General features: G+C 42.5%; 1 protein-coding gene across 1 annotated transcript in view; it reads left to right on the top strand.

Annotated features, from left to right (window-relative positions):
* Positions 1 to 24708, top strand: part of LOC126282212 (fibrillin-2-like) — a 687537-nt gene that overhangs the window by 253212 nt on the left and 409617 nt on the right. The window contains exon 5 of the mRNA XM_049981761.1: positions 19943 to 20038. Within this exon, the coding sequence (XP_049837718.1) occupies positions 19943 to 20038 (96 nt within the window). The remainder of the gene's footprint in view (positions 1 to 19942; positions 20039 to 24708) is intronic.

Consider the following 24708-nt stretch of genomic DNA (forward strand, 5'->3'; position numbering starts at 1 on the left):
TTCCTTTGAGAAGGGCACGGCCGATTTCCTTCCCAATCCTTCCCTAACCCGAGCTTGTACTCCGTCTCTAATGACCTCGTTGTCGACGGGACGTTAAGCACTAACCACCACCACCACTGTCGATGAGATCAGGCCTGTTTGTAAATATAATGTCCAAAATATTTCCATTACGCGTAGGCTGTCTAACTAGTTGTTCGAGGCAGTTTTCGGAAAACGAGTTAAAAAGTGCTTCCCAAGACTGACTGTCCGCACCACTTGCAGTCAATCCATAGATGTCCGCCGGCCGCGGTGGTCTAGCGGTTCAGGCGCTCAGTCCGGAACCGCGCGACTGCTACGGTCGCAGGTTCTAATCCTGCCTCGGGCATGGATGTGTGTGATGTCCTAAGGTTAGTTAGGTTTAAGTAGTTCTAAGTTCTAGGGGACTGATGACCACAGATGTTAAGTCCCATAGTGCTCAGAGATATTCGAACCATTTGAACCATAGATGTACCAATCCATACCCAGCATATTAAGGTCGCCTCCAACTAATAACGCATGATCTGAGTATTTCTGCATTACTGAGCGTAGACTTTCCTTGAATGATTCTGCAACTGCTATGGTGGAAACATCCGATAACTGACTTGCGTTCACATAGGCCTGCTACTCATATCCAGATAACTTCGCAGTCACTTTCGATTTCGACCTCAATAGACACAATGTTTTTGTTGACAGCAACGAACACTTCTCCCCCTACGACACCTAATCTTGTCTTTTCCATGTGCGTTCCATGCCTCACTAAATGTTCAGGCACTTTTCACTTTGGGTTCCAGACAGGTCTCGAGTCCGAGAATAATTTGAATATGACAAAAATCCTGGAGTGCAGTAAGTTCAGGAACTTTATTACGAAAACTTTGAGAATTTACTGCCACAATTTTTACAGTCGAAGTGTCTCTTCTTTGTACGCAAACAGATTTAGCTCACTGTGTATCGAATGGCGATCATTCATCACAGGCCCATAAACCACCACGAAGCCTACAAAAAACTCCACGTACACTCCACAAGCACTCTGATACTCGTTGCAGCTTCCATTGTGCAGTGCGGACCTGACGTACGAAGGCGAGTCCTACAGTTCTTTACCCCATAACACAGATCTTGAAATCTGTAGCCAAAACCATCACAGGATCGACAGAGTCTTTGGTTGAGACCCTCCACTCGGCTCCAGACTAAAGTACACCGATGAGTTCCAGGGACGATGCTGCAAACTGTGAGCGCTACTTGCACCCCAAGTGCGAAGTCAGCAGTCTTTACCACTTCCGCCAGTCGACCTTACTAACTGAGGATGGGCTCAGAGCCCAAGCAACAGATGTCACAAATTGGAGACGACTGCACCCTACACGTTCAATGACCGCCAGCAGGGCCGCCTCCAAATCTCGGATGACGTCCGCCAGGAGACATGCTTTCTTTCCATCATTGGATACTATTTCCCTAAAGGAAAAAAACGCGCCTAATTTTGGAGCTCCTGATACCAAGGAACCTCTTCCCCGTGATCCTGCTGAAGGAGCAGCCACCTGTGCACTAACAGTGTGACTGGATGACGCAAGACAGCCTCCACATGGACCTCCCGCCTCGAGTGACACAAACGCGCTACAACCGGCTACTTGGCTTGCGGTGATCGCGGATCCCGCTGCAATATGCCACAGCAAAAGAGGACTTGGGCGAAACAAGCGACATCTGAGGTGTCCCGTGCAATGTGCCAGATTCTCCAACGCCGCTACACCCTGATGCAGCAGCTAACAAATAACTGACCAAAGCCATAAGCGTTTTCAGGCGCTCGCGAATTGCGGCCAGCTCCTCCTGCGTCCGCACACAACATGCACACCCCCCTATCCATTCTATTAAGATAAGAACTGAACTATGAAACAAACAGAAAAAGCTAAATATGTGACCTGCTAGTCCCCTGCTGCTTCCCAAACGAAGGCTGCCGGATGACAGAGCTACTGGCAGTCCAAAGCAAATAAACGAATGTATACTGCACTAAAGACTGCGAATGTACACGTTATAGTTAGTAAAACGCTAGACTACATCTTTCAAATACAAAAGTACGCCATGACTTTATGAATTTACTAGAAAACAAAAACACGCAAAGAATTTAAGAATTTAATTATGAACACAATAGAAAAGCTAAATATGTGACTTGCTAGTCTGGTGTCTCACCAGTGAAGGCTGGTGGCTGAATGGTGTTATAAACAGTTACTGGAAGTCCAAAAGAAAAAAAACATAAAAAACCATATGATTAAGCCACTACAAACAGCAGCATTTAAAGAAAGGCCGATGCTTCTAGAATGACATGCAACAAAAGCATTTCTAATTACAAAACTTCTAAGAGTAGCGCGGGTGTGTGAAACTGTTTTCCTCCTAGCAGCTATAAATGCTATCTGCATTCCATACACAATGTGATCTAGAGTATCTGGAAACATACATTGTGCTGTGCTCTCGCTGCGACCACCACACGGTGATGCATGGAAGACAGCGAACAGGCAGGGGACCTTGAGTGCATAAACAATTAAACAACCACCCTAACGCAGGAGAATGGATAATTTTTCCCTTTGCATGCCGATGCTAGCCAGGACTCGGCATCAGACTTGAGCACTGTATATAGTTGTTACCAGGAGTCATAAATTCACTCTAATTTTATAACTTAATCTTTCAGGATATTTCCAGCAACGCGACGCTCTTTTATGATGTAATTGATACTCCACAAGCACGCAACAATTCCGATAACACAAGCATTGCAGCAAGCTGAAATTCAACAAAATATGTAAATTGTAACATTGCAAGCTACATACAGATTTTCCCATACGCTCTAGACGAAGGCCTTATTGAAAATCAGTTCGGTAACAGATTTTGTAATATCCATGGCTCAGTGTGTTTCATTTCTGTATAACAACTATATATAAACAGAACCAGGCTGATAACCCTAAACAGTGAGACTGTAGACGGACGGACCCTCAGAAAATGCTGCTGTAAATCTATACTACAGTGAGATCGCTTGAACTATGCCTGTCGGTGCTGTTTTACATTGTTGTTGTTGTTGTTGTTGTTGTTGTTGTTGTCTTCAGTCCTGAGACTGGTTTGATGCAGCTCTCCATGCTACTCTATCCTGTGCAAGCTGCTTCAGCTCCCAGTACATACTGCAACCTTTCTGTATCTGCTTAGTGTATTCATCTCTTGGTCTCCCTCTACGATTTTTTACCCTCCACGATGCCCTCCAATGCTAAATTTGTGATCCCTTAATGCCTCAGAACATGTCCTACCAACTGGTCCCTTCTTCTTGTCAAGTTGTGCCACAATTACATTCAATACCTCCTCATTAGTTATGTAATCTACCCATATAATATTCAGCATTCTTTTGTAGCACCACATTTCGAAAGCTTCTATTCTCTTCTTGTCTAAACAATTTATCGTCCATGTTTCACTTCCATACATGGCTACACTCCATAAAAATACTTTCAGAAACGATTTCCTGACACTTACATCTATACTCGATGTTAACAAATTTCTCTTCTCCAGAAACGCTTTCCTTGCCATTGCCAGTCTACATTTTATATCCTCTCTACTTCGACCATCATCAGTTATTTTGTTCCCCAAATAGCAAAACTCCTTTACTACTTTAAGTGCCTCATTTCCTAATCTAATTCCCTCAGCATCACCCGACATAATTTGACTACATTCCATTATCCTTGTTTTGCTTTTTTTTGATGTTCATCTTATATCCTCCTTTCAAGACACTATCCATTCCGTTCAGCTACTCTTACGGGTCCTTTGCTGTCTCTGACACAATTACAATGTCATCGGCTAACCTCAAAGTTTTTATTTCTACTCCATGGATTTTAATTCCTACTCCCAATTTTTCTTTTGTTTCCTTTACTGCTTGCTCGATATACAGATTGAATAACATCGAGGATAGGCTACAACTCTGTCTCACTCCCTTGCCAACCACTGCTTCCCCTTCATGCCCCTCGAATCTTATAACTGGCATCTGGTTTCTGTACATATTGTAAACAGTCTTTCGCTCCCTGTATTTTACCCCTGCCAGCTTCAGAATTTGAAACAGAGTAAAAATTGTCAAAAGCTTTCTCTAAGTCTACAAATGCTAGAAACGTAGGTTTGCCTTTCCTTAATCTTTCTTCTAAGGTAAGTCGTATGGTTAGTATTGCCTCATGTTCCAATATTTCTACGGAATCCAAACTGATCTTCTTCGAGGTCGGCTTCTACTAGTTTTTCCATTCGTCTGTAAAGAGTTCGCGTTCGTATTTTGTAGCTGTGACTTATTAAACTGTTAGTTCGGTAATTTTCACATCTGTCCACACCTGCTTTCTTTGGGATTGGAATTATTATATTCTTCTTGATTTCTGTGGGTATTTTACCTGTCTCATACATCTTGCTCACCAGATGGTGCAGTTTTGTCAGGACTGGCTCTCCCAAGCCTGGAATGTAGTCTACTCCCAGAGCCTTGTTTCGACTCAGGTCTTTCAGAGCTCTGTCAAACTCTTCACGCAGTATCGTATCTCCCATTTCATCTTCATCTACATCCTCTTCCGTTTCCATAATATTGTCCTCAAGAACATCGCCCTTGTACAGACCCTCTATAGACTCCTTCCAACTTTCTGCTTTCTCTTCTTTGCTTGGAACTGGGTTTCGATCTCAGTTCTTGTTATCCATAATAGTGGTTCTATTTTCTCAAAAAGTCTCTTTAATTTTCCTGTAGGCAGTATCTATTTTACCCCTAGTGGGATAAGCCTCTGCATCCTTACATTTGTCCTCTAGCCATGCCTGCTTAGCCATTTTGCACTTCCTGTCGATCTCATTTTTCAGACATTTGTATTCGTTTTGCCTGCTTCGTTTACTGCATTTTTATGTTTTCTCCTTTCATCAATTAAATTCAATACTTCTTCTGTTACCCAAGGATTTCTACTAGCCCTCGTCTTTTTACCTACTTGATCCTGTGCTGCCTTCACTACTTCATCCCTCAGAGCTACCCATTTGTCTTCTACTGTATTTCTTTCTCCCATTCCTGTCAATTGTTCCCTTATGCTCTTCCTGAAACTCTGTACAACCTCTGGTTTAGTCAGTTTATCCAGGTCCCATCTCCTTAAATTCCCACCTTTTTACAGTTTGGTCGGAGTCCACATCTGCCCCTGGAAATAGCTTTTTAAAACCTGGTTCCTAAATCTCTGTCTGACCATTATATAATCTATTTGAAACCTGTCAGTATCTCCAGGCTTCTTCCATGTATACAACCTACTTTTATGATTCTTGAACTAAGTTTTAGCAATGATTAAGTTATGCTCCGCGCAAAATCCTACCAGGCGGCCTCCTCATTCATTTCTTACCCCCAAGCCATTTTCATCTACTACATTTCCTTCTCTCCCTTTTCCTACTGTCGAATTCCAGTCAGCCATGACTATTAAATTTTCCTCTCCCTTCACTACCTCAATAATTTCTTTTTTCGATCATACATTTCTTCAATGTCTTCCTCATCTGCAGAGCTAGTTGGCATATAAACTTGTACTACTGTAGTAGGCATGGGCTTCGTGTCTGTCTTGGCCACAATAATGCGTTCACTATGCTGCTTGTAGTAGCTTACCCGCACTCCAATTTTTTTATTCATTATTAAACCTACTCCTGCATTACCCCTATTTGATTTTGTATTTATAAACCTGTATTCACCTGACAAAAAGTCTTGTTCTTCCTGCCACCGAATGTCACTAATTCCCACTATATCTAAATTCAACCTATCCGTATCCCTTTTTAAATTTTCTAACCTACCTGCCCGATTAAGGGATCTGACATTCCACGCACCGATCCGTAGAACGCCAGTTTTCTTTCTCCTGATAACGACGTCCTCCTGAGTAGTCCCCGCCCGGAGATCCGAATGGGGGACTATTTTACCTCCGGAATATTTTACCCAAGAGGACGCCATCATCATTTAACCATACAGTAAAGCTGCACGCCATCGGGAAAAAATTACGGCTGTAGTTTCCTGTTGCTTTCAGCCGTTCGCAGTACCAGCACAGCAAGGCCGTTTTGGTTAGTGTTACAAGGCCAGGCAAGCTAAAAACATATTTCAGGAATTCAGCCTTTACTCCTTAATCAATAAATTCGTTAACACCGAATCCGACAAACATGACAGAGGCAGCTATTAACGGCAGACCGACAGACAGACAGACACCAACTGCCTAAAAAATACGGACGGGAGACAGACGAGCAAGTCATCTGCTGGTCTTTGAATCGTGAATTTACTTTCAAACCCTTTTCTTAAGATTTTACTTTCTTTACTAGCGATTCATGAAGAACATTAACACATTTAATCTCTCTATGTGAACGTGGAAGTAGTTGCCAGTGGGTAACTGATGAAAACAAACAATTTTTTTTTCAATAAATGTACACCTTTTCCTAGAAACCCGCTTTCCTTTTTTTTGCAAGAGTTAAAATTATAATCAAAGTATCCTGTAAATATCAAGTTACCAAGTTACAATTTATTCAGAGGAAGAAATAACAAATTTATTTGTTGTCAGTATGAGCTTTCGGGCTGAGAACCTTTTAACACGGCCGTAGTCACGTCCGCTCCCAACAACCTCTGAAAGACTACACTGATGCAAATCTGCAACACACCATATTACTTAAAACTAAAAATTTTAACAACTCACACAAACACATAAACTAAGCACTCCGTAGGATGGATGGAAATGGCACAAAACACTCACATTAAAATAATTTGCCACCGAAAGTGCAACTTGTTTTTAAAGGGAGTCTTACGGTGGAAGGGTGGCAACTTTGTATACTAAAATGACCATTTAAATAAAAACCCATGAAATGCAGTCTTACATAAAATGTACGAATATGCTCTACATTACACATATACCACCTCTCAAGATGATGATGTTTTTGTTGTCTTCAGTCCTGAGACTGGTTTGATGCAGCTCTCCATGCTACTCTATCCTGTGCAAGCTGCTTCAGCTCCCAGTACTTACTGCAACCTTTCTGAATCTGCTTAGTGTATTCATCTCTTGGTCTCGCTCTACGATTTTTTACCCTCCACGATGCCCTCCAATGCTAAATTTGTGATCCCTTGATTCCTCAAAACATGTCCAACCAACTGGTTTCTTCTTCTTGTCAAGTTGTGCCACAACTTCCTCTTCTCCCCAATTCCATTCAATACCTCCTCATTAGTTATGTGATCTACCCATATAATCTTCAGCATTCTTCCGTAGAATCACATTTCGAAAGCTTCTACTCTCGTCTTGTCCAAACTATTTATCGTCCATGTTTCACTTCCATACATGGCTACATTCCATACAAATACTATCAGAAACGACTTCCTGACACTTACATCTATACTCGATGTTAACAAATTTCTCTTCTCCAGAAACGCTTTCCTTGCCATTGCCAGTCTACATTTTATATCCTCTCTACTTCGACCATCATCAGTTATTTTGTTCCCCAAATAGCAAAACTCCTTTACTACTTTAAGTGCCTCATTTCCTAATCTAATTCCCTCAGCATCACCCGACATAATTTGACTACATTCCATTATCCTTGTTTTGCTTTTTTTTGATGTTCATCTTATATCCTCCTTTCAAGACACTGTCCATTCCATTCATCTGCTCTTCCAAGTCCTTTGCTGTATCTGACAGAATTACAATGTCATCGGTGAACCTCAACGTTTTTATTTCTTCTCCATGGACTTTAATACCTATTCCGAATTTTTCTTTTGTTTCCTTCACTGCTTGCTCAATATACAGATTGAATAACATCGGGGACAGGCTACAACCCTGTCTCACTCCCTTTCCAAGCACAGCTTCCCTTTCATGTTCCTCGACTCATAACTGGCATCTGGTTTCTGTAAAAATTGTAAATAGCCTTTCGCTCCTTGTATTTTACCCCTGCCACCTTTAGAATTTGAAAGAGAGTATTTCAGTCAACATTGTCAAAAGCTTTCTCTAAGTCTACAAATGCTAGAAACGTAGGTTTGCCTTTCCTTAGCTATTTTCTAAGATAAGTCGTAGGGTCAGTATTGCCTCACATGTTCCAACATTTCTGCGGAATGCAAACTGATCTTAGCCGAGGTCGGCATCTACCACTTTTTCCATGCGTCTCTAAAGAATTCGCGTTAGTATTTTGTAGCTGTAACTTATTAAACTGATAGTTCGGTAATTTTCACATCTGTCAACACCTGCTTTCTTTGGGATTGGAATTATTATATTCTTCTTGAAGTCTGAGGGTATTTCGCCTGTCTCATACATCTTGCTCACCAGATGGTAGAGTTTTGTCAGGACCGGCTCTCCCAAGGCCGTCAGTAGTTCCAATGGAATGTTGTCTACTCCGGGGGCCTTGTTTCGACTCAGGTCTTTCAGTGCTCTGTCAAACTCTTCACGCAGTATCATAACTCACATTTCATCTTCATCTACATCCTCTTCCGTTTCCATAATATTGTCTCCAAGAACATCGCCCTTGTGTAGACCCTCTATAGACTCCATCCACCTTTCTGCTTTCCCTTCTTTGCTTGGAACTGGGTTTCGATCTGAGTTCTTGATATCCATACTAGTGCTTCTATTTTCTCAAAAAGTCTCTTTAATTTCCCTGTAGGCAGTATCTATCTTACACCTAGTGGGATAAGCCTCTACATCCTTACATTTGTCCTCTAGCCATGCCTGCTTAGCCATTTTGCACTTCCTGTCGATCTCATTTTTCAGACGTTTGTATTCCTATTTGCCTGCTTCATTTACCACGTTTTTTTTTGTTTTCTCCTTTCATCAATTAAATTTAATATTTCTTCTGTTACCCAAGGATTTCTACTCGCCCTCGTCTTTTTACCTACTTGATCCTGTGCTGCGTTCACTACTTCATCCCTCAGAACTACGCATTCATCTTCTACTGTATTTCTTTCCCCCATTCCTGTCAGTTGTTCCCTTATGCTCTCCCTGAAACTCTGTACAAGCTCTGGTTCTTTCAGTTTATCCAGGTCCCATCGCCTTCAATTCCCATCTTTTTGCAGTTTCTTCAGTTTTAGTCTGCAGTTCATAACCAATAGATTGTTATCAGAGTCCACATCTGCCCCTGGAAATGTCTTACAATTTAAAACCTGGTTCCTAAATCTCTGTCTTACCATTATATAATCTATCTGATACCTTCTAGTATCTCCAGGACTCTTCCATGTATACAACCTTCTTTTATGATTCTTGAACCAATTGTTAGCTATGATTAAGGTATGCTCTGTGCAAAATTCTACCAGGCGCCTTCCTCTTTCATTTCTCTCCCCCAATCCATATTCACCCACTATGTTTCCTTCTCTTCCTTTTCCTACTGTCGAATTCCAGTCACCCATAACTATTAAATTTTCCTCTCTCTTCACTACCTCAATAATTTCTTTTATCTCATCATACATTTAATCAATTTCTTCATCATCTGCAGAGCTAGTTGGCATATAAACTTATACTACTGTAGTAGGCATGGGCTTCGTGTCTAGCTTGGCCACAATAATGCGTTCACTATGCTGTTTGTAGTAGCTTACCCGCACCTCTATTTTTTATTCATTATTAAACCTACTCCTGCATTACCCCTATTTGATTTTGTATTTATAACCCTGCATTCACCTGACCAAAAGTCTTGTTCTTTCTGCCACCGAACTTCACTAATTCCCACTACATCTAACTTCAACCTATCCATTTCCCTTTTTAAATTTTCTAACCGACCTGCCCGATTAAGGGATTTGACATTCCACGCTCCGATCCGTAGAATGCCAGTTTTCTTTCTCCTGATAACGACGTCCTCCTGAGTAGTCCCCGCCCGGAGATCCGAATGGGGGACCATTTTACCTCCGGAATATTTTATCCAAGAGGACGCCATCATCATTTAACCATACAGTAAAGCTGCACGCCATCGGGAAAAAATTACGGCTGTAGTTTCCCGTTGCTTTCAGCCGTTCGCAGTACCAGCACAGCAAGGCCGTTTTGGTTAGTGTTACAAGGCCAGGCAAGCTAAAAACATATTTCAGGAATTCGGCCTTTACTCCTTAATCAATAAATTCGTTAACACCGAATCCGACAAACATGACAGAGGCAGCTATTAACGTATGGCAGACCGACAGACAGACAGACACCAACTGCCTAAAAAATACGGACGGGAGACAAACGAGCAAGTTGGGACGAGAGACTGACCAAGAAAACAAGGAGAATTTAACAAGTAAATGAAACAACATATCTCGAATCACTTAACTTCTAAAAAACTGCGATGTCTGGCGAAGATCTGGCGCAGCACCCCCAAAACGCTCTCCCGAACCGTCCGCTGGTAGCCGCTTCCACGGACGCAGGAAGGCGCGCCGATTTCCCGTCTCACGGCATCGCAGCTTGCGCCGTCCACACCGATGACGTGGGTTGGCTCCTGTTGCTCTCGTGACGGCCACGAAGCCACTACCCGTCGCTATACGGCGCGGCCCACTGGACTAATGTGACGACCTCATATGCGCCGACATTCGAGACGGACAAGTCATCTTGTGTCCCACTGCGCGACCGACCAACCGATCGAGCCAACCGCCAGTGCCCATTGCCTGAACAAACTCGATCAGACTGGCGGCCTGACACATACTAGCACTCCGGACGACAGACACTGACTGCCCCATACTGACCCGGCTGACCAACTGACCAGACTCGCCGAGACTGACAGACCGACCCCCTGCTGAGCTCATAGCGCCCCTTAAATGCACGTGAACAGGCAACTTTTCCCCTTTCCCACCAGAGGGAGACACCAAAGCTGCGATTGCCACAGCGGCGCCACCGCCAGAAACGGAAGGCGACTGCTTTATACTACGCGCTGCGACGCGCTCTTCAAAACAGCAAATTTTACCACGGCTCAGTGTTCTTGTATACTGCAACAGCCTACTAGTGTTCAAACTCTCCTGTAGAGAACAGAGTTTTCCGCAGTGTTTCATCGTGACAACGTTATTGATTTTCGTTCCTATTCACACACGTACTGATGGAGGGAAAGATATTATGTTTTGCCTTAATCTCGTTTATCCTTTTCTTTTGATCACTACACTATATATGCGATGGTTGCGGCTGGAGCTTCCAGCACTATCTTCTGGATCATATTTATGTCGCGGCTGCTTCACACGCCAGCCAAAATCAATCAAGTATCATTATTTTATCAGTAATAATTTTTTGTAAACCACTTCATTCCTGGATGATTTACATTTCGTTAAGATTCCTCTCAGGCAGTCATCTACTTTTGCTGTATATAGCCATTCCGCTTTAGGTCATTCCGCTTACTCATTCCTGTTTTTTTGTGGTTGTTACTGTTTCTCGCAATAATATAATAGAATAGTACTGGATTCCATTCCTATGTAAACACAATATGTAACGACCTTTGGAGAAAAGTATTTGTGGGAATTGTAGCAGTTAGGATGTTCTTTTCTGAAGACTTATGGAATAACAAAATGTACAATGGCCAGTCCGCCACATATTCTCCGTCACAATTAATTACTAATAGTACTCCCAATCCTGTTATTTAAACAACTGGTATGATAAACTAAATTCACTCATAGAGTAATTTTAATGGTACATTTGTCAATGGTGAGAAATATGGAGAATGATGGATTAATAATTCTCCATAGCAATGATCAAGTAGGACAGCTGATGCGCCTCTAATTATACATTGCTTAGTATAGCTTGTCTGCCCTTTTTTCAGTAGCATATTGTATTCTTCCATTATGGTTTGTGACGTTTTGGCCATATACTCCAGATTTGCAGCCTTCACGAAGAGCAGAGGTACCTCAACTTTTCAGAGACCATTACCATTGCGTGGAATGAATCAATTGTTAGGTCGAGCCCCCCCCCCCCCCCCCCCCCCCTCCGCCACCGTCTACCCATCATCATCAGCACTGGCACCTAACAAAACTGTAGAATGAATAATATATAACGTTAAACACTTTCACGTTTAGCTGAAATTTAGTTTTTGTAGGTATTTTATTAAACCACAAACAAATGAGTCAGTGAGACATTTGGTACTGTTTATTTCCTACGGCCTTTTTTATACAGTTATGAAGCAATTCTCAGTGCATCGTGATTTCTACCTACAGCACCTTGTCAGAAATGAAAGCTAACCACCCACGTTGATGGTAGACGCTTGTTACAACAAATGCGTCCTCTTCACCTTCATTTAAAGTCAACCAAATTTAAATGTGCACACTACAGTTAGCTCTACTGTTTATAAATCACTTCACTGCTGGACTCCTTACTTCTGAGATGCCAAAAGTTGGATGACTTCGGGCTGCCAATGCTTTGCGTCTAACCATTGACACTAATAATAATAATAATAATACAGTGTAGGCCCTACAGCAGCGTAGTAGCCATTACATAGTTAATGTCGTGTTGAGGTGTCAATTAGTTTACTGTTGTGAAGTGTATAATGAACCACTTTCTGATCTATTACAGCAGCTACCAACACATTGGAGAAGGCATTCTCGATATATGTTTAAGAATAAGTGATGTATATGAGTCAGCGTTACTGTCATAGATTCATGGTACAAAATATGTGTGTGGTTGGTGGACTATGTGAGGAAGATACTGTTCGCAGTTTCGTTTCCCAAGCTGTAACCTTCACCACACTATGTCATTCATTAATGGTAGTATGTTGACAAAATATTATTTATTGTTAACTTACGTAATCAGTATTACAGTCATATGAAACGATGATAATAGAAATGATCTTTTAAAAAATTTAATTTCGTTGTCAAAACACAATTGAAAAAGTTCGTTTCCACCCCTCAGTTGGTAATTATCCCCAGACAGGGAACTACTGATACAGAGCATATGGTGAAACTGTGTGGAGCTTGTAATATTTATAATATATACATTTTAAAGTCCTGATTGTTGCAAAGTATATATTACATGAATTCTCATGTGGCGGTGCAGTATCACCTACGTCATAAAATAGCGTCTCATTGCTGGAAATATTCTGGACTATTACCAAATTATAAAATTAGAGTACGTTTTGAGACCACACTGCAGGAGTCCAGATTCTTTTGATCACACATAGTGTAAGCAGAATGCAGATTGCACTAATGCTAGGACGTAAACGACGTCACAAGAGCGCACTGCTCGAATAAACTTTGTAATTAAAAATTCTTTTGTAACACATTATTTTGGAAGTCACAGTCTTTATATGGATTCTACTTTGGCTGGTGCGTTGAGCAGAACAATGGGCTGTTTGTTCCCTGGTCCAGAGTGTGGGAGGAGGGGTAATGTGTTTATGGACACAGACACTGCCTGGAGTTGCTGCTAAAATCATTTCACACAGTGGACAACACACGAGCACAGCACGGCAGTGAGCAATGCAACATGGTGGCTGGTGACTGCCGTAGTCCGCCTCTGCTTGATCGCCACAGAAGCCGGTGGCTTCGGCTCTTCAACACAATGCGATCCAATTGGCGCGATGCAGCATTCGGGGGAAGCCTTCCTGCATTGTGTTTCTTTATAATAAAGACGTTGTTCGAAAGAGTGGGCTACTAGTTAATTTGTATGTAGCAATAGTGTATTTGTTTAAATAAAGCACTGTCGTAAAAGTTATTAAATGTCTCATATTTATGTGTGTCTTTGTATGAAAAGTGGATATTTGGAATACAGAGAAAAAAATCAGTACAGTTCCAGCAAAATTGTAACATATTGCCCTAAAACTCGAACTAATGGTCCCAGAATTGTAAATAGCAATAGAAGGTGGTCATGCATTGTTGTGACAATGTCGAAGTGCCTGGACAGCGATGACATCATTTTTGGGTTATAAATAACAGTGATTAATGTGAGATGGCGTACTGACCGATTATAAAAAAAGCTACTAAGTGAAAAATTTTGTTTTTGCGCACCTTATAGTCTGATATCTTCACTCGATGAAGAACTGTATTTCTTCTAGTTATCCATCATACTTACTTCCTTACATCAAATTGAGTAAAACATTGCACGAAATTTTAAAGAGTTTGCAGAGATAAAAACGCACTGCATACACATTGGATATGGTTGACTTTAGCTTATATATTGTAGGGATTTAAATGTAGACGAGATAACGAAATTTTATTTAAAATCGAGAGCAGAAGGATATCTCATTTCGTTCTCGAGTTATTGGGTTTTGTATCCGACGAACGATCGTGCACGACGCGCCCTGTTCTGTCCATGCGGACTTGCAACCAGCTATGAAATGCTTTTCATCCGAATTTAAGAAAACTATTAGATGGAACAATTTGATTTTTGTACATCATACAGTGTGATATCTTCGCTCGATAAAGGACTGAATTTCTTTCGTTTTATGCCATAGTTACTACGCTGCATCAAATGAAGTAAAACATGACACGAAATTTCAAAGATTTTGCAGAGGCAAAACACATTGCGTGAACTTTGCCTATGGTTAATTTTAGATCGTACATAGCAGTGGATGAAATTTAGACAAAGTACCGAAATTTTATTTAAAATTGAGAGCAGAACAATATCTCGTTTCCCTCTCGAATTATTGGGCTTTACAAGGGTTCCCCATAAAGTAGTGCACTCTTTTATTTTTACCAACCGAAAACAATGCTACGAATGCGAAACGTTACGTATGTATTATTTGAAGATTCCAGAGCGAGCGCGCCACGTTTCAGTCAGTTCCGACAGATAGCATAGCTGCATGACAGTTTCAAAATGACCTTTGTAGGCGGTGTGCGCTACAAGCAACGTGCCGTCATTGAAATTCTCACTGCAGTGGAAGAAACTGTGGAGAATATTCACAAATGCTTGTGTAAAGTCTATGGAGTATCTGCTGTCGATAGAAGTACAGTTAGTCACTGGGCACTGAGAGTGAGGTCATCAGAAGGCGGTTTGGTGGAGCTCCACGATTTCCAGCGGCTGTCACACCTGACATGTTGCAGCAAACTGATGTTGTCACTCGCGAGAACAGACGCATTATTCACGAGAACAGACGCATTGCGACTGGGCAGTTGGCGCTGCATCTGTCAATCAGCAAAGGATGTGTGTGTGATGCAATTATCCGCAGTCTCGGATATTCAAAAGTGTGTTCAAGATGGGTCCTGTGGAGTCTAATGATGGAACACCAATCGCACAGAAAAGAACATTAGTCTCGATTTGTTGAAACGTTTGATGCTGAGGGAGAGGCGTTCTTGTCCCGTATTATGACAAATGATGAAACGTCGGTTCACCATTTTGGATCCAAAACAAAACAACAGTCGATGGAGTGGCGCCACTCCCACTCCCCACAGAAGAAAACATTCAAAGAACTGATGGCGCTAGTAAGGTCATGACCACCGTATTCTGGGATTCTCATTGATGTGATACCAAGAGGTGGCAGCATTAATTTAGAAGCACATTAACAACACTCAAGACGTGCTTCTGGCGACTTCATCACCGTGGCAACCCAGGAGATATTTTGCTGCAACATGATGACACTTGACCCCACATAAGTCTGAGGACTGTTGAACACACTGCAAAACAGGGTTGGACAGTGTTACCCCATTCACCCTACATCCCTGACCTAGCCCCCTCGGACATCAACTTGTTTTGGCCATTAAAGGATGCCATTTGTGAAAGACATTTTGAGGATATGAGAAGGTAATTCACACAGTGAAGCACTGGTTCTGCCACCAGGACAAGGATTGGTACTGAAAGGTCATACACGCCCTTGTTTCGCTCTGGAGGGAGGCCATACAACGGGATGGAGATTACATGGAAAAATAGGGGGTGTGGATAAAACACCATTTTTTCATGTGCGTAATTCTCATTATGTGCAATAAAGAATTGTTGAAGAAAAAAAATGCGGTGGATTACTATCAGGGCAACCCTCGTATATCCGATGGACGATAGCGTGCAAGTGCCAATTTACCCCCTTGTGCATTGTCAATCATGTGGTCATAACAATCGTCGTATCTCATGCACGATTCAGTATATCAAAACGAGGTTTTTACAGATGTTAGCACGCAATGATTCACATATGTTATATGATGAGTTCACTTAACTTTTCTTTCGCTGAGACATGGAAATAACGCGTCCCCACCAGTGAGAGGTTGGCGGCTCAAGACGCATGCAAACGTCCATAGCACTGCAGGAAAGCCCACGTGGCACACGTATTCATGGCCACAGCACCTGGGAAGCAGCGTAGTTGGATGCGTAAGCACACCCACAGCAATGAAAGGGTTAATTAGTTAATCAAGATAACTGGAATAACATTGTGTCATAGTTTATAGTCATTATGATCAGGGTGACACAAATTATAGCGCTAATTAAGAAATAAATTATAGTCAACATACACTACTATGCCTCAGCCAATATTATAATGCCCATATTAATTTCCCGCCGTTTTTTATTCGACCAGAAGGAAAAGATGAATGGGGGAGGGGGGCAGGAAAGGGGAAGGCGGCAAATTGAAAGGGCAAAAGTGACCGTTATTTTTACGTGTGGGTCACAAATTCCACTAGCATAAACATAACTTAAGAGTGCATCTGGCCACCAGTTGGTTTACGTAAGGACATTAGTCAGAGTGAGAGGTCTGTTCACTTTAGAATCAAAGCATCTGTTATCATTTTATTCGCATAATGGCATCAGCCAAGTGACTGGTTAGTTTACATAAGGGTCATGTCTTGTTTACATAAGGGGAACAATGGGCCACTCGCTCCAGAAAGTACCTTACCCTACTACTGCCAGAATCTTCCATGGTTAAATCGAAGTCATATCATTGTCACTATAAAGTCTCTGCTGTATCTGCAGTTTTGGTACCGAGAGCATGATGGAAGATCAGGTATCATTGCAATCTCGTGTCTCAGTTTACTTTCGTAAGATTGGTGCAAGTTTTCATTCCCTTGCGCCCCATTCCATGACATATGGAGGATATTGTAAGGTGGCATTTTAGAGTTTCACTAAACAAGTGTGTACAGCTCACTTGGCCAGAGTATATGCTTCTTTATTTCCGTTCAGCCAGAACGTAATGACAGTCTTACTTAGACGGTAAGCCTCTTAACTTCTTCCGTAATGTGGTAACTCGATTTTTTGGTGCTGTTGACATCGTAGTAAAACAGAATCTACGCTGAGTGCGAATCTTATAAAATGATGAAAACTTTTTCTTAACATACTGGAGGTATTTAAATTTCTCTCAAATAGTTGTAAGTTCTGCAGTGAATATGTACACTACTTTAGACCAATTTACACCTCAGTTGCCCACTGCGGATACACTTCCTGTCCCGTCTTTTTTTTTAGACCTATCTATGTAAATGGCCTTTCTGCTAAATTATCAGCTAAAATTTTCTTATTCTGTATATAATGGATGTATCGAAGAGGCATGTAAATGTTCAGTTCCACTAAGCCGTTAGTATAAGGTGAGCTGAAGTAGCTCAAATTGAGGGGAAATTGCAATGTAATCAGGCAGAGTTAAAGCTTCGAAATAAAATTCGCTCGGGGCGGTTGTTTCTTGTCATCGACAAAGCGATTTCTCCAATTGTTGCCAGCAAACTGTAGTGTACGAAGTGGAAACTTTTCAACAGGAATTTGATAGTGATATATTTCCTGCGTATCACCAGCAGCGCTTCGTTTACTTTTACCAACAAAGAATTAGTTGGAGTCAATTTGAAGGCTCTAGAACAGACGCTCACGGCTTAATACTGGCGCTTATCTAGTGTCTCTAGGCTACTTTGTGTTGCTGAACCATAGCAGATGCATCCGCAGTCGATATAAGGTCTTATGTCGTGGTGGTCCTATCGCGTGGCCCCATGCTCTTCCAGTGTCACGCCATTGGACTTGTTTTTGTAGCGTTACACACACACGCAGCACATACGCAGCACCACGAATTACTGAAGCAATCAGAACTGTTGATTCTGCAATACTGACCTGTACATGGGCAGAACTCGAATTATCGCCTTAAAATTTTATGAGGCACGAGTAGGGCCCTCATCAAACTTCTGGCAAAACATAAAAATTCTTTGAGAGCTGCTAAATGTTTTACAACAAACCACAATGCTCTATAAGCACTAATTTCCAAGTTATGATTTTTTGAAATGGTATTAGAACTTTATGGACACCCTATATATTGTTAATTTTATTTATTTATTTAACCTGATCTGATTAGGGCCATCGGACCCTCTCTTATACCAGACCAGGGTTTCACAGTTGCGGAACGCTATTTATATCACAGTTCCCTAAGATATAGCGGTTTTAATGTGACAGATGGAATTAAAGTGGTTCGAGCGTCTGGCTGGCAATGGTAACTGGTTACTGCTAGTCTCCAGCCAACGGTGTGCATAGAATGTTACTTCTTCTCCTGACAGCAGGTGCAGAGGTGAAATAGTTACGACGGCCTCAGTGCAAAATACGGCTCTCCTTCTTTCTGGTGGTTAGGCACCTTGGTGGCGAGTACGCCTGCTCTGAAAAATTCCCATGCAGTCCAGTGCCGGCCACTGTCACATCCGTGTGTTGCACATATCTGTATATTACACGATTGGGCCAGTTAACCAAATGGAGATCGACTCTGAGGCGCCTTCCAAACTCTGTCTAGTGCCGGTAACCCAGTCTCACGCGTCACGCGCGTATACGGCTCCTCCGCCTTCTCCACAGTGATCACTCGACATCCTTCGCTGTTCACGCCCCTTATGTAACCTGTTGGGTCTGGTAACAACCCTGAACACGAACAACACCAATGCACTGCGGTGACCGTTCTACCTGTCATAGGGAATCATTTGTACATATGTGCCGCCAGCAGCCCCTGATCTCGTAGTCAGTGCTGCTGACTCTCTATCACGGTGTCCCGGGTTGGATTCACGGCTCGTTTGGGGATTTTTTCCGCTCAGGGCGTGGTGCATATGTTGGCTTCATCATTTCAACATCATCGACGGGCACGTCACCGAAGTGGTGTCAAATAAAAAGACTTGCACCACGCGGTCGAACATCCCAGCAGGGGACTCCCGCCCAACAATGCCGTATGCAAGTTTCAGTTTTTACATTCCTGGTGTGTACGTGTACGAAATTACATTGGCATCCAACCATGCCTTCTGGGTGTTTCACTTTCCTTCTCGGGTAGTACAGATTGAACAGCAATGGCGACAACTCCGAGCCTTCGACGGCCCTTTACATGTTCTTCTTGGTCGGCCCTACCGTTTCATTGTTCCTTTAATGATCTGCCTTCTGTCGAGCAACAAGCGGTGTAGGTTGTTGAAGAATGATGACATTGTCATTGCTTGTTAGGTTTCTTACTGTGCTGGAAAGCAGCTCTTCAATCGAGGCTTATTTTGAAGAAAATGGACAGCGTTTCCAAAGATCTTTTCGCCGATAAAGAAATTGTTCCCATTTGAATGTAACGTTTGGAAGTGAAGATTTGTTTCTGAGAGTCATTGACAGCGGCTGACTACTGCACCAATCGTCGGTCTTCTGCAGATCTTCCTGCAGTTTTTGCAGTCTTCTCGGTAAGAAACCTACCTATAGAGAACCAGCAACGTGTCCGAACAGCCTTATTGAGCTTACGAAGTTCCAGTTTTGGAGTTACACGGAATTAATGCCACAGCTTTTATCTTGTTAGACATACATAGTCTTCTTTCATTTTCATTGTAAGGAATTGAAAATTCTCATTCACGTGGTAATAGCACACGAGCCGAGACAAGTATGCTAACTGACCGAAATCCGCAAAATCCCATTAATTTACGTAGTATTGTATCTTTAACGAAGATATGACGACAATTATTTTCAGCCGATTGTTGCGCTAGTGACTTTCTCAGCGCAGCTTACAGCGTGCTTCCGACGTTCACATTGAGATTTTCTCAGCAGCAACGATGTTCCATTTCTTAGCCAAATAGGTAGATTCCGCTTGAAGCGACAAGGTGGTATAGCGTCTCTAACGCAGCTGCAGTGGGCCATCTAAGTAAGAAAGATGTTGCTTGTGTCCACAGCTCTGTGCTCGGAGCCCTGCCAGAACGGCGGCCGCTGCATCGTTGATGACCGCTGCGCCTGCGTCTACGGATTCACTGGCCGTTGGTGCGAAGCAGGTAACGCTATGTTTATTTACTTGTCGTCGCAAAAGTATTTGCTTCAGTTTTTTAAAGTAACCTACAAGAGATAGAATGATATTAAAAGCGCTCGGACTTGCAATCAGATAACTACACATATTTCAGTAACTTCTTTTGGCCTATGTGTAGACGCTGAATGAGGTCTCAGATTGCCCTTTACAGGCGATGCGCTGCTGCTGCTGCTGTCTCCTAAGCATGTTATACGTAATGAGAGCCGTTATTCAGTGGTTTCCTCGTGTCTCCCATATTCTCAAATCAATAGCATTCAGTTAGACAACAAGGGAAATACGTCATGAAGACCAGAAAACTGCAACGCTCTGGTTATTAGAGAATGTTTCAAAGCTAGCCTAAAATAAAATCTCTCACAAAGAAAAGTATCTGATTACAGACTAACATTTATTCTTTCTATATGCTCGAAGGAACTGAAATACGTAGCGTTATCTAATTTCGAAAACATCACAAGACCAACACTACGTTGTACAAAGTGACGGCGCATTTAAAACTGGCTATTCTGTTCGACAGAACGCTAAGTGGACCTGGAGCCGTTTTGGAGGGACTGAAGCGAGGAAAAAACCCCACTCCTACATGGGATGGAGCTCGGGACCTCCAGCGCCAGTCTGGCACTCTATCTGCTACAGCACCACGGCAACTTAAAGCTGGCTATGAATCGACAAGAAGCTAATTATATTGATCCTTGTCGATTTCAATGTATTTGTAATGGTAACACTGTTTACGTTTAACGTCAACCGATGCTAACGTTATACCTGTGTGAGGAATTTTTGAGAAAGCTGACCTTGAGATAACCTAATGGGGACAGAACACTCAAACAGGGATTCGTTTCCGAAACTCTCCAGCGGAGTATAACCAACAGTAAACAGGTGGGTCAGGAACAGACGTTCTCCCACCACAAAACAAGTTGTAACATTACATATTAATATGGGACGCCTGCCTAATTAGGCATTCTTGTATCAAGCAATATAATTAAGCAGAAGGCAGTGCTAAGGCTAACCTAACATTTCTTGGCGCACACACACTAAACTCTATCTTTACACCAATTCAAACTATAACACAGTAACTTAACCTTGCGGATAAATGCACTACTAATCTGAAAATCAAACAAATGGCCAATGAGACAGCAAACAGTAACATATCCCTCTCACCAACACGTACCTTAAATGAACTAGATGCAACATTTTACGTAACAAATCACCAACACACATGAATCTAGTAGCAATACTGAACAGAGAAGAGCATGAAATGATTCTGATTTAAGTCATGGGAGGCTGTTAATGACCATACTCTATAACATTATTGCTTAGTACGGGGTTTCTATGTCTGTGTATTAACCAACTTGCATTAGAATAGCTAACACAGTAAACATTTTTTTCTTAAACTTCGTTTGAAACAGTTAAACAGAATGCAAATCTAACTGCACTGGCTCTGAAGGGGCCTTTGCTTTTCTTCTTTAACTAACTATCTTAGTACATGAGGCTCTTAAACTTTCGTTGAAGAACCGTGCTCATTAACAGAACTACACAAGTCTGTATGAAAAGGGTACATATCCTCATAAACGATTATTAAGTAAAGCACAACAAACTAGAACTCCTTAAATAACAAATGTGCTTTGATACGCAATCTTTTAAACTTCTCAAATATATTTGACTGTGCAAATGCCAACACAACAATAAATTTCAATACTTTCTCATTACATGAACACTGATAAACTTTGTAATTCTGATCAAAGTGCATAAATGCAACAATTAATAATCTTATTCATTTCAAATTAACTTTACTATTTTTAGGCAGCTTTTCAAGTAAGACAAATTATTCAAGAAAATGACTGCAGATTGGTCTAAAATGTGCTGGAAGTGGAGTATTTCTCAAACTTTAAAACTGAACTTAACACACTATAACTCCACACATTAGAAAGCAATCATAACTATTTTTACAGCTGCCCAAGAAGTCTGTCCATAATAAATTAGGACACTCGGAATTAAATTCACGAGGATAGGATTTCTGTCCAGGTTTTTGATTTGGGATAATCACGGGTGTAAGATAGAGTTTTTAGCAAATACTATTAAAGTCACCAAATTTCACAAATTCATGCTCCATTTCCAGAAAGCCAAATATAAACAATTTAGTGGAAGGCTTCTGCCACCGGTGGTTGTTACCATGGCGCTGATGCAGTCATGGCAGTACCGTTGGACTCGCCCTATTCTTGGCGTCGGAATTACAATTTTACAGGACCATGCCATGATAATATTGTCACCAAATACGGCATCCGAGGCCCATAAATACTGCTCTTAAGCCCTTCTGGCCTCAAACGTCCAAAAATATGAGCCACAGTGATCCGCTACTGCTAACGAGTAATAAACCACAGCACTTCTCGGCCCAGACCCCTTACTCATCACACAGGACTATTGTCACTTGTGCATCAACCAGACCTTTTCCACTCCACCAGGTCATTTCCGTAGCTGCTAAGCTTCCCCACATATTTTACATTCACATATTGCAGACAGTGGTACAGAATTTCCTTTCAATTCTTCAGTAAGAAGTTGTATTGCAAAACTGAGTAAACACAAAATTGTTAAGGCTTTTGTGGCCAGTTGTTGACAAACTGCCTATTTGCTTCTGTCTCGGGTTCGTCGGCCGACGTTCGTCTGATGATTTTACTGACATTTCGCCAGCACGAGTGGCTGGCATTGTCAAAGCTTCACCCTCCATTGCCGGCAATGGAGGTACAATGTCATCAATAACAGTCCTCTTGAAGACATATAAAGTACTAGTCACGAAATAATCCTGCTCTACGAGTGAATAATGAGACCTTCCAGTCAGCGGCAGCGGCCTAAATACATGCGGTGAAGAGGGCGTGCAATCGAGTACACGAAAGAGCTATTGCATTCCTGGATCACGCCTCTTCCCTAGCACCCACAGTTGCCATAAACCCTGAAAAGAACGAGATCGCGTGGCGCGGGGCAATACTTGCGGACCATTGGTGGAGCCGGATGCTGCGGTGGGTGAAGGAAGTGTAGCAGCGTCCGATGGCGGCGGCCACGCAGAAGTTCCGCCGGTAACGTTCCATCTCGTGGGTGTAAGCGATACGAGGCGAGTAAGAGTTGTAGCCCCTGTTCCTGTGTGTCGGTGGTGCGAAACTTGGCCAATTGTTGTTTAAAAGTGTGTATGAAGCATTCTGCTTCTCCGTTGGACAGCGGGTGAAACGGAGCACTTGTTAAGTGCCGAATGCCATTTAATTCAAAAAAATTGTTCAAAATCAAGTCAAGTGAAGTGTGATCCGTTGTCCGACACAAGTAGTTCTGGCACACCTTCTGTGCCAATATGGAGGACAATGCTCGAATGGTGCTAGGTGATGTGGTAGAAGCCATTGGCACCGCAGATGGGAATTTGCTAAAAGAGTCTCCCACTATGAGACAATGAGAGTTTCAAAATGGTACTGCAAAGTCAAGCGTGTACTCGTTGCCATGGCGATTGAGTCTCAGGCCAAGCTGAGAATGTCTGTGGCGCAGCGGATTGGTTTTCCGCGCGTGTGCGACACCGTAACGTCATCTGTTCAATGTGGGCGTCCATGGCCCGTCAAGTATAGAGCCGGCGCGCTAACAACCGTGTGAACAATTCCTCCCATATTCTTGGTGGAGCAATCGCAACACATCCTTTTGCAAGACTTTGGGAATAAAAACACGCAATTGTTCACTGTCATTTTGAACTAGAATCACACTCTATTCAACTCAAAGGTTATGCCGATATCGGCGCACAGCTGAATTATGGGTACTGTACACTGAGTGACGCCAAGACGTGCGAATGTAGTGCAACCAAATCTTCAGATCTGGGCCTGCTTCCGTGGCCTGTGCAGTTTTCGGTGGTGCAAGGGAAGAGATTCCAGCAATTCAGAGTCTGGGCCACTCGGAAGGCGATATAGGGCGTCTGCATTGCCATACTTTGCCGTCGGTCTGTACACAATTTCATACTGATCCTGCAGCAATGCCCAACGTTGCAACTTTTGAGCAGTGCGAGTAGGAACTGGCTTTGACCGATGAAACAAGGACTGCGAAGGCTTGTGATCTGCCATTAAAAAGAACTTGCGACCATACAAATAGTGATGGAATTTTGTCACATCATACACAATAGCGAGAGCATCTTTTTCGGTTTAAGAATCATTGCGCTGAGTTTGAGTTAATAACATTGAGGCAAAAGCAATGGGTCTGGCTTTTGCAACAAATCCGTGCGAAAGTACAGCGCTGATCCCGTAGGAAGAAGTGTCGACTTGCAAAAGACTGGCTTGGCAGGCTCAAAATTGACTAAACATCTGTCGCTAAGCAAGGCATTTTTCCGTTTCTCACCGAGCGAGGTGGCGCAGTGGTTAGCACACTGGACTCGCATTCGGGAGGACGACGGTTCAATCCCGTCTCCGGCCATCCTGATTTAGATTTTCCGTGGTTTCTCTAAATCGCTTCACGCAAATGCCGGGATGGTTCCTTTGAAAGGCCACGGCCGATTTCCTTCCCCATCCTTCCCTCACCCGAGCTTGCGCTCCGTCTCTAATGACCTCGTTGTCGACGGGACGTTAAAACGCTAATCTCCTCCTCCTCCTCCTTTCCGTTTCTGAAATAAGTCTTCACAGTCTTTGGTCCACA

This window comes from Schistocerca gregaria, chromosome 7, assembly GCF_023897955.1.
Source record: "Schistocerca gregaria isolate iqSchGreg1 chromosome 7, iqSchGreg1.2, whole genome shotgun sequence".
Taxonomy (NCBI): Eukaryota; Metazoa; Arthropoda; class Insecta; order Orthoptera; family Acrididae; genus Schistocerca; species Schistocerca gregaria.